The following is an 11569-nucleotide window of genomic DNA, read 5'->3' as shown; positions in this document are numbered from 1 at the left end:
AATATTACAGACCGGCATTCAAGGTCACCATCTCTTTTATTGTTGAGAGCAGGGGCGGATTTAACCAAGAGAGGTAGGCAGCCGCTTATGGCCCCAGGAAATCTGGGGGCTCCAAATAAATACCTAGAAGTATAAATTATACCTTTAAACTATATATAACATCGTTTTCTACCATATTTGTTATGGTGAGAGTTAAACAAATACAATTTTAATGTATTTTTTAGTATACAATCAAATATAATATTATTATAATAATGTAGTCTTATATAATGATATTATTACGAAATAAAATATCCATCATGGAGCAGTCCGGCAGTAAAATAAAAAATAAAATAAAATAAAATAATATATATATATATATATATATATATATATATATATATATATATATATATATATATATATATATATATAGTTGTAAATTTCATTCATTCATTCATTGATTTTCTTGTCGACTTAGTCCCTTTATTAATCTGGGGTCGCCCCAGCGGAATTAACCAACAACTTATCCAGCAAGTTTTTACGCAGCGGATGCCCTTTAAGCCGCAATCCATCCCTGGGAAACATCCACACACGCACATTCACACACTCATACACTACGGACAATTTAGCCTACCCAATTCACCTGTACCGCATGTCTTTGGACTGTGGGGGAAACCGGAGCACCCGGAGGAAATCAACGCAAACGTAGGGAGAACATGCAAACTCCATACAGAAACACCAATTGAGCCGAGGTTCGAATCAGCGTCCTTTTTGCTGTGAGGCGACAGCACAACCTACTGCGCCACTGCTTCGCCCTTAGTTGTAAATTTATTTTAAGAAAATTAATCACTTAAAATATAGATTGCATTACTTTTAAATGTCAAATAGATGATTGAGTGATATAAAAAACAGCAATATAAATAAAAGTAGAAAGGGTGGATTTCAGGCCCCATGGCTGGAATTGAGGGCCTCAAATTCACTAAATCCACCCCTGGTTGAGGCAAAGACTGTTATTTTGGCTTTCATCCCTTTTTGTGGTCTTCAAAATTAATAAGAGTGATATTAGTTTTGGAGTGACAAAATAGCCATAATGTACAGTAATAATTTTTGTCCTTCATCATACCGCATATTCAACTCAGAGAGCTGTACAATTGAAAAATCACAAACACATGTAACTTTCCTGGTTAATAATTTGCTTGGCCGTTTAAAAAGAAGGTAAAGAGTGCTGGAGTTTTACCATTATGTTTTTTTTCATTATTGAGAAAGATTAAAACAGGTAGTGAGAGGAAATAAACAGAGCTTGTTTGATAAGGGTTGGGCAAATGCCTCCCAGCGTTAGGCTGTACATAGGAAGTTTGCATTGTGCTGTAAGCATAAATCAGTAGCATATGTGACATGCAATGTGCTGAGTTCTAAAAGCAGTTCATGGTGATACCAACAGACGGCAGTAGTCACTGCTTTCTGTCATTCCTTAATTTGTCAGTTATTGGTTTTAGATGATAGTGTGTGATTACTTTTAAATCTTTGCATTTCCACTCTAAAGCTCAACATTAATAAGAACAAACTGTTTGGATAATTGTCAGGGCTGTTGCAGGCTGACCTTAAGCATGTTGTTAGATGGGATGTTAAGCTCGCTGTTAGGACCCACCAGTGCAGAGTTATGCAATAATCTGCTCTATGATTCACAAGGAATTACTGCCTGAAGTCTGAGCTGGTATAGTTTTCAGATGGCAGAGCAGAGGATTGGGAAATGATGCGGCACATTTGCGTATATCTTAGTTATGCAAGTGTTAAACACAGGCGATAATGACTGGGAGACATGGGGGAGATATAGCAGCACAGTTTATGATCGAAACATAAATTTCCTGTAAATAAAGAAATTAGGCAAATTCTGTTAAAAATAAGGTCTCAATAAATGTGGGGAAAACAGATTTGTTTTCATAAAGTTTTGCAAAAGAATCTGATTATTGCAATAATGTTTAATTGTTATCGTTTTATTATCATATTTAAACATGAAAAATACTACTATAAAAATAATAGACTTTGTAATGTTTATTAATCAGCACATTAGTGTTTTATTATTATACATTTATTTAATTTTTATTTATTTATTTAATTTATTTTAATTATATACTGATTACTTTCTTGTTTTTCCTGATAAAAGTTTTTAAATCAAGATTCTATATTTTATCGAATTAGATTAAATAATCATTAAATAAAAAAATAATATGAACTGAAGTCATAATTGATTGTTGTACTATATTATAACTGTCTTTTACAGCTGTGGTGAACAATCGTTCAAGAAATCAATTCTGCATTTATTCTGTGGTTTTCAAAATGCATCACTTTTCTCTCTTAAATCTATTCTGAGCTTAGTTTTTAACAGCAGATGACACTAGAGCTAGGCTAGCATTTGTTTTTAAACCATATACTCAAACGCTCATGAGGTAGAGTTATAAAAAGATCAATACAAACACAGCTCACTTGTAATTCACTTAAACTTGTCCTAACTTTATCAATGATTATTATAGATTCTAGTGGTATTTGTAAGAAATTAGATGCAAGCACAGTATAGCTGTTTGTAAATCAATTCAAGAGAGAATAGTGATGTGGTTTGACAATCTTGATTTTTAGCCACAGCTCTACTGTCTTTATTGTATTATTAGTATTTTTAAATATAAAATGATTTAAAGTTAATGTAAAAAATTGGAGTAAATGACAATACTCTGTTCTTTTATCCTATAACAATGAATTAATAAAACATCAGAAATGTATGCCTTATTTTTCTAAACTTTCTCTGTATATTGTTCAGCAGAAAATATCTGTGACAATGTTATTAATAAAAGTTTTATTGAAAAGCTATTTTCTTTATTTTTGGTGATTTATAGTCAGTGATGAGTATTAATGAGTTAGCTTAGATCTGTTAGCCTCACTTGATCTAATGCATGTCCTGATTCTCTCTTTCTTTGTGTTTGCTGTCTTGCAGGAATGCAAACTCTTGCCATTTCTAGACCAGAAGCCAGAGACATCCTCCCCAAAATAACTATTGTGCTTCATGAGAGCACCGTTGGACTAACATCCAAATCAAATACCAAACAAAGACCAAATAGTAATTCATCTAACAGATGACGGATGCTTCCGTTTCCTTCTAGAAAGACAGCAAACCAAAGGAATAAGCGATTATATGTGCATTTGCTAGAATCTTTACTAAAATAAGCAATTAAAACGATTCCATTTTGACTGTAATAATAACGTAAACATGTTAAAAACAGGACCAGCAATGGAGGCGGCGGATATTACAGTTGTTGCACTTTATTTTGTCCTTGTGCTCGTAATTGGCCTGCTCGCCATGTGGAAGGCCAACCACAGCACAGTCAGTGGCTACTTTCTGGCAGGTCGAACAATGAACTGGGCGGTAATAGGTGCCTCACTCTTTGTCAGCAACATTGGTAGCGAGCATTTCATTGGACTGGCTGGTTCCGGTGCAGCAAGTGGTTTTGCAGTGGCCGCCTGGGAGTTTAACGCCCTCCTGCTTCTGCAGCTGCTCGGCTGGGTGTTCATTCCAGTTTACATCCACTCTGGAGTTTACACCATGCCAGAGTACCTTTCCAAGCGCTATGGAGGCAAGCGGCTGAAGATTTACTTTGCAGGCCTCTCACTTCTACTGTACATCTTTACTAAACTCTCAGTGGATTTGTATGCGGGAGCTCTTTTTATTCAGGAGTCTCTTGGCTGGAATCTCTACCTGTCGATCATCTTGCTCATCAGCATGACCGCCTTGCTGACAGTGACCGGTGGACTGGTCGCGGTGATCTACACAGACACTCTACAGGCCGTGCTTATGATTGGTGGCGCGCTCACCCTTACCATCATCAGCCTGATCAAGGTGGGCGGTTTGGAGGGGGTGCGGGAAAAGTACATGGAGGCAGTTCCCAATGTCACAGCCATCCTGGCTAGCAGCAACTTTAGCTTTGAGTACACAAACTCCTGTCGAATCTATCCCAAGCCAGATTCCCTTAAGCTCCTACGAGGACCACTTGATGAGGACATACCCTGGCCAGGCTTCCTGTTGGGTCAAACACCCTCATCCATTTGGTACTGGTGTGCTGACCAGGTTATCGTCCAGAGAGTGTTAGCCGCCAAGAATATCGCTCATGCCAAAGGCTCCACACTTATGGCAGGAGTGCTCAAGATCCTTCCCATGTTCATCATCGTTATTCCAGGAATGATCTCCCGGATTTTGTTCCCAGATGAGCTGGCATGCATTGGACCCGAGCACTGTATGGCTGTGTGCGGCAGTCAAGCCGGCTGCTCCAACATCGCCTACCCTCGGCTGGTCATGAGTGTAATGCCGGTGGGTCTCAGAGGCCTGATGATGGCTGTGATGATCGCCGCTCTCATGAGCGACCTGGACTCCATTTTTAACAGCGCAAGCACCATCTTCACTTTAGACATTTATAAAATGCTGCGCGCACGTGCCTCCTCACGGGAGCTGGTGGTGATCGGCAGGATATTTGTGATCTTCATGGTTGCTATCAGCATCGCTTGGGTGCCAGTCATTATTGAGATGCAAGGCGGCCAGATGTACCTGTACATCCAAGAAGTGGCAGGATACCTCACGCCTCCCATTGCTGCCCTCTTTCTGCTCGGAGTCTTCTGGAAACGTTGCAATGAGATCGGTGCATTTTGTGGTGGCATGACTGGCTTTGTGCTAGGCACCACCCGCCTTTTACTAGGCTTTATTTATCGTGAGCCAAAGTGTGATCAACCAGATGAACGTCCAGCTTTTATCACTCGTATCCACTACATGTACATTGCCGCTGGGCTGTTTTGGATCTCTGGGTTGGTGGCTGTGGTTGTCAGTCTATGTACTACCCCTCCAGATGAGGAGAGGATCAAGCGGACCACAATGTGGGGCTTGAGGAAACTGAGGAGACTTGTTGTGACTGAACGAGAGGAGATGTACAAACTCACTAATGGCAGTGGTAATGGTATCCTCAAGAAAGATGTGCCTGAGGATGTCCAGAAGGAGAAATGCCTCGACGGGGCTGACATTAAACTTCTTCTGCCATCCCCCTGTGACCAAGATCCCACGACTCCCAACACTGAGGCATCCACACCAATGGAGTTGTACGGCAACGGTCACGCAAAGCTTGTGAAACAGAAGGATGAAAGCCAGAGTGATGATGAGAGCTGCCTGCAAGTGATTGATTGGATTTGTTGTCACAAGGAAAAAACATCTGTAGTCGAACCCAAATTCATTAAAGAGGATGAAGAAACTATTCGTGAAATGCTTCACGAACCTCCTAAGATCAAGCTGTTACTTAACATATGCCTGGTTCTGATCTGTCTGCTGGGTATTTTCATGTTTGTGTACTTCTCATTGTAATGTTCAGTTCGTACAGTACCTTAAGGCCTGTGTGAAAGTCGACACATTTATATGAACTATTTGTTACTACAAGCCACCTAGGGTCTGTAATATTTACAGTGTGAGTTATCTTTCTTTTTATAACTTCCATTTAGGGACTTTAAATATTTTTAATCGTACTGATAGAAGTTATTTATTTTTCCTCTTCAGCTCTGTCACACCTTAAATATTTATATTTGAGCTGTTCTTCATGGCATTTTGATGACCAAATGCGTTAATGAAACAGTAGCATTTATATAGCTTAGACTTAGTTGAGCTAAGCTAATGGAGACTTGGCCTATACTGCTTTTTTCCTCTGTGAATTTTGCCTTAATATGTGCACTCCAAACCGTATTGAGGGCAGTTTTTTGCCTCTGGTTATTTCTGTTTCTTAGTGATTCCTTGATATAGTACTTAAACGTGTAAAGCTGTCTTTCATATAAGCAAATATGTCATTGTAAGCACCACCAAGTTTTTTTTAAAAACTTGACCTCATAAATTTGTCACTTGTATAACTGGAGTTGTGTTTCCAAAGTTTTGTGTGACACCGTTATCATGAAATTAATTTCTTTTGAGAAAGAAATGGTTGGGAGTTTATCATGATGTAAAAGTTTTATTTAAAAAATGTATATTTATTTTGCTTTAAAGATGCTAAAGATATCTCTAAGGTGTTGTACCATTGCTGTACATTCCCAAATAAGCAACTGTTTGGTCCATTCATGTAAATTGTATCTGTAACTCTGTATGTGAATTGCTGTATTGTTCTGATTGGTTTTATTTATATTTCTTTGATTATTGACTTTAGAGGTACTTTCTTTGAAAAACAAAACACCAGTTGCCTTTTGTGCAAAGCAAACTCCACAAAGACACTGCGCCAGGCTTCTTTTTGGGAATATAACATGATTTTTGTGAAAAAGATGTTATCATCACAAAACAAATCATTCACAAAATGCAGCCACAGATTGAGGATGTTAATGAAACACCCTCACAACTATTTCCCGAAAGACTACTCGAGAACACTGTCAGTTATGTTGAAATCTGATATTATGATATCTCAAAGTTATCAAGACTGGGATGTCCGATTCTGATTGCTGCGCAAAACAGTATCTTGTTCTTCTAGAAGAAGAATTTGATTATAGCTGCAGTAACAGGCATTGCCTGTTGTTGATCTGCTGTTGAATGCTCCATTTGTTCAGACAAAGGGGAAATGCGGAGATGGCCTTAGTGAGTATGAAATGTGCGAGAGGGATTTTTTTCTATAAAGATGTAACTTTTTTTCTTAAAGTGCAAACTCACAATGTTGTATTAATATCATCACAGTCTTTGTTAAATGAAAGTTTAACCTAAGGATGCAACAGAAATTCAGAAATCAGTTATCATAATAATAAAAATTTGCCAAGAATGCTGGGGTAAAACCCCTACTCTCTTTTTTTTTTTTTTTTTTTTCAAAGGATATCCTGGGATTTTTAACGACCACAGAGTTAGGACCTCAATTTAACATCTTATTCGAAAGATGACGCTCCCTGAGCAATATAGAGTCCCCTTCACTTTACTGGGGCGTTAAGACCCACACAGATCGCAGGTTGAGCGCTCTCGCTGGCCCCACTAACACCACTTCCGTCAGCAACCTAGCTTTTCCATGTGGTTTCTCATCCAGGTTCTGACCAAGCGCAGCTCTGCAAAGCTTCAGTGTGCAACCATTTGAGAGTTGCAGAGAGCTAGCTGCCAGCTTTATTATTAAATAGTCATTATTGAAATGAGCAACGTTAAAATAAATGTTTTTAAGGGCCTTCCAGACGTCATTATGATGAAATAAAATGTACTGGGGATTTGCTTTAGGTCTGGATGTTTTCAATTGTAAATTAAAAATATGCTTTTAGAGCCATTTTTGCACAGATCATTTTTGGAAAAGAGGTACATAAATAAAAAGAAAATATACACATGGCTCTTTTTCATTTTTGCTTTAAAATAAATTAATTTTGTTTTAGTTTCTTATGATCCTTGTGAATGTTATTCAATGATTCCTTTCTCAGATCATATTGTTCAGTACTGATATATTGCACAGTCAATATTGTGGTGGACCTTAATCGCAAAGTGAATGAGCGCTATCTTTATTTATTAAAGTGAAATCTACTTAAAACTAAACGTACAAGTTTGATGAGCTGCTGTACTTGTGTAAGATAGATCCAGAATAACTGTTTTCACCCAAACCTGAAATTAAATAACAAAATATACTGTGAGCAAATTTTCATAAGTTTTGGATGCTGGCATTTGGATACACCACAAGCTTCCGAACCAACATCCAAACTTTTTGAATATTAATCCATGCATTTACTAGTGAAATGATGAGGTTCAGAACTATTTTGAAGGCACTTAAATGTGAATTTAAAAGCATTGTTATTTCATTTAATGTCATTTATTAATATACTATATAATAAAATATGTTTCAACGTAGCCTTTTATGACAACAAAGGTTTTTTTTTATGTGGTTTTATTAATTTTATATTTTACATTTTTACTGAATGATGGGAAAAGCAGATGTTTCTGTTGTGGGATCTGGTTTAGAGTTTGTTCAAGTGTGAGATTCCTTGTGCTGCAGAAATTGGGAGTTATCAGTTTCTTTGTGATGTGTTCCATGATCTCTGAGCTACATATGGAGTTTACTGAAATACGCAAATGATTTGTACATTGCACATTTGCTACTTTTATTATCAAAAGTTGCAGATTAATAAAAAGACATTCATTTGAAAAGGACAAACTGTGTGAGCTTGGGTTATTTGACTGTAAATCGTGCGTCTCATGTAATCTTTAATTAATCTTTTACATGTTTGTACTTTCAGCAGTGAAAATTAAACCACACTGAACTGAACTAAACTGAACTTTAACTCTGAAAACTGGACTGACACAATTTTTAATTTTCTAGAACTTCTATGTTAAGCTGCTTTTACACAATCTACATTGTAAAGCACTATAGAAATAAATGAACTGAATCCTCCATTATAATGCCTAAATCCCATTATTGGCATTTGTACAATAATCTGTTAAAGAACTTCCTCTTAGTTGGAAGTTTACTGATATAATATGCTGATAATAATTCTACTATATAAAGACAGTTACTTGAATATGTCCATTCTAACAATTGTTTGTATTTTCTGGTGTGTGATTTCACACTGATACTGTGTGCACATGGATAATCACATTTACAACTGAGTTTACATGGTAGCTGTGAAATGACTCAGCTGTTGAAATTGGCATAATTATATAGACACTGGTAATTTACTTTAAATACATGTAAATTTGAGAGTACATGATGGATTTCGGGTTATGCTGTGCTTTGTGAGCAAAGAGTACATTTCTGATTGGTGCAGATATTATACACTACCTTTAACACCACCAATTATTTTGTGAGTACTGTTATTTTTTAGTATGTTATTTTATTTTTAGAAGTAATACCTTTTCCCACTTAATCTATGCTATATGTGATTAGTAAACTTAATATGAAAACTGCTTTATTGATATATATATATATATATATATATATATATATATATATATATATATATATATATATATATATATATGGTAACACTTAACGTACAATAAAGCAGTATTAGTTAGCTATCATTAGTTACACAAATTAACAATAAACACATCTATGAAGCATGACTTAATCTTTGTAATGGTAAATATATGGAGAAATGCATTAGTTAACATGAACTAATGCTAAATAATGACTGCTCAACATTACATAATCTTTGTTAATGTTAATTTACACATTCTAACAAATCTCTTTACATTAACAGCCTAATAAGTTAATGTTTACTCACACATACACTAATGTATTTGTTAATGGATTAGTCAACCTAGCAATGAACAACACATTTATTCAGCAATACTAAATCTCTGGGAAATGTAAACTTACAAAAATAGTGATGTGTAGTTAATGCATTGTTTAACATGAACAATAAACTTAGACTCAGATTAGGTACAAGAATTTATAGAACCTTATTGTAAAGTCATAAAAGTACAAATGTGTCAAGGTTTGAAACTTAACTGACAACTAACAAAGCAAACTTGACTGGCAGGGCAGAGCAAGACAAGACAAGGCAGGAACATGACAGGAGGGAATGACGATAATGAACTGGCACAAGACAGCGGACATGCCAACAACATCTCACGGCAGTTCATTACATTTTTGACTAAATAGCTAATTTGATTTTATTCGTACAATTTAGTATGATTTGCTTATTCCCCAATGACGGCTGGGTTTAATGGTGAAGTTGGGGAAAACAAATCAAGAAATAAACAGGTGAAAAGAATAAACTTATAATGTGGTATCAAGATGGGTGGGGTAGACAATCACCCTTTTCACATTTCCAGGTTCTCAGTAGCGAAACATAAATCATTAATCTAGTATTGAAATGAGAGAGTGTAGTGTGTCTGATCCTTGGACATTAACAGGAAGGCTATTCCACAGTTTAGGAGCCATATATGTGAAGGCTCGACCTCCTTTAATGGACTTTGCTATGGGTACTAAAAGGCCTGAAGTTTGAAATCTTGAAGAGCGGGTTGGATTGTAGCAAGACAGAAGGTTGGTTAAACAGGAGCTAGAGTATATAAAGCCTTAAAAAGTAAGAAGCAATATTTATAATCAAGAACTCTGGCAGCTGCATTACTAGACTAGACTGAGAGACCATTTAAAGGCCTTTGCGGGTGTTTTAACTTAATTAGCTGAGTATAGTGTGGTGGAAATTTTCTGAGATACTGAGTTTTGGGTTTTCATTAGTTGTCATCAAGATTTTTAAGAAATAAAATCTTGAAATATATCAGTCTGTGTGGAATGAATGTATACAGTATACAAGTTTCACTTCTTGAATGGAATTAGTAAAATAAATAAACTTTTTGAAGATATTCAAATTATATTAATTATATATACACACACACACACCGGAAAGAAGATTTTTCTCAACACAATTCTAAACATAATGGTTTTTATAACTTATTTCTAATAAATGATATATTTTTATCTTTGCTTAGTTAAGGTAAATTATATTTCACTAGATATTTTTCAAGTCACCTCTATACAGCTTAAGGGGTAATATTTCTGACTTTATCTGTATATACACTGCTTTTCTTCCAGGTCAAAAAATTGTTATGAGGGTTAAATAAATCACTGCATCTTCACTTGTCCTGATTTCCCTTCTCTCTATCTTTCTCCATTTTTCTCTCTCTCAACAACATGAGAGTTACAGGGTAGTAGTTTTCCACTGACAGCTTCCATTCAGATGTATGTTAGGTATGAAAGCGACTCAGTGGAAAACTTTCTCCACGATGAAAATGCGTAGGTGAATAATTGTTTTGACATAACCTCCACCTCACGCTTTTGTTTGGCAAAGCCCTACAGGGCGTTAGTAAGGTGTGCCACTACTGTATTTGATGTTGCCTTCTGTGGAAGGTAAAAGAAAAAAAACAAAGGGAACACTGTTCCGGGGATCCACAAGTGAGAGAATCTGTTTTGAGCAAAATACATGGCCATTGCAGGCAGTAAGCCCTTTGAATAATGGCTTGAAATTTCACCTGAATGGGAGATTCAACATTACTTGTCGAGTCAAAGGGATAAGCTGCTTGTCTAAACTGAATTCAGCACTGAAAATGACAGATTCATCTATATATCCATATTATTACAGTAAAATAAGGCTGTAGGTCAATAGAGTAAACAAATAACTATCACTATACATCTCCAGTTGATTACGTTAAGGATCACTAACAAACATTTTTTGAAAGGTTTCCTAAAATGCAAATGAGGCATTATTTCATTTTTTTGTTAAATATGCACTAATTTGCATACATTTCTGGCACAAAAAAGATATTAATTTAATTTAATTTTTACATATTAAGAGTCAACTTCTTTTTTTTTTTTTGAAACTTTTTTCCCCACTCATTTCACATCACTTTTTATCACTATAATAAATAATAATAAAAAAATCAACTAAAGCTCAGAAAAAAAAATTGTAAACTAAATTGTTGTAAATGGTAACGCAGATTTGATTTATTAATATAGCCCTTTCTAAAAATCTTCACAAAATAAGTATATACAAAAATTGTGAAGTTTGGTGTATGCAAGTGCTTTTGAAGCAGAGATTTCTGGCTCAGTGCAGATGAACATTATGTATTGTGATA

The 11569-nt window shown here is 35.8% G+C and overlaps 1 protein-coding gene across 1 annotated transcript in view; it reads left to right on the top strand.

Moving 5' to 3' along the window:
• slc5a3b (solute carrier family 5 member 3b) overlaps positions 1-8147 on the top strand; it is a 9387-nt gene extending 1240 nt beyond the window's left edge. The window contains exon 2 of the mRNA XM_005167791.6: positions 2969-8147. Coding sequence (XP_005167848.1) covers positions 3242-5371 — 2130 coding nt within the window. The 5' untranslated portion in view covers positions 2969-3241 and the 3' untranslated portion in view covers positions 5372-8147. The remainder of the gene's footprint in view (positions 1-2968) is intronic.
• The last annotated feature ends 3422 nt before the right edge of the window (positions 8148-11569 follow it).

Source organism: Danio rerio, chromosome 9 (genome assembly GCF_049306965.1).
Source record: "Danio rerio strain Tuebingen ecotype United States chromosome 9, GRCz12tu, whole genome shotgun sequence".
NCBI classification, from domain to species: domain Eukaryota; kingdom Metazoa; phylum Chordata; class Actinopteri; order Cypriniformes; family Danionidae; genus Danio; species Danio rerio.
The sequence above is the reverse complement of the archived record's forward strand: the minus strand, read 5'-3'. Positions and strand labels throughout refer to the sequence as shown.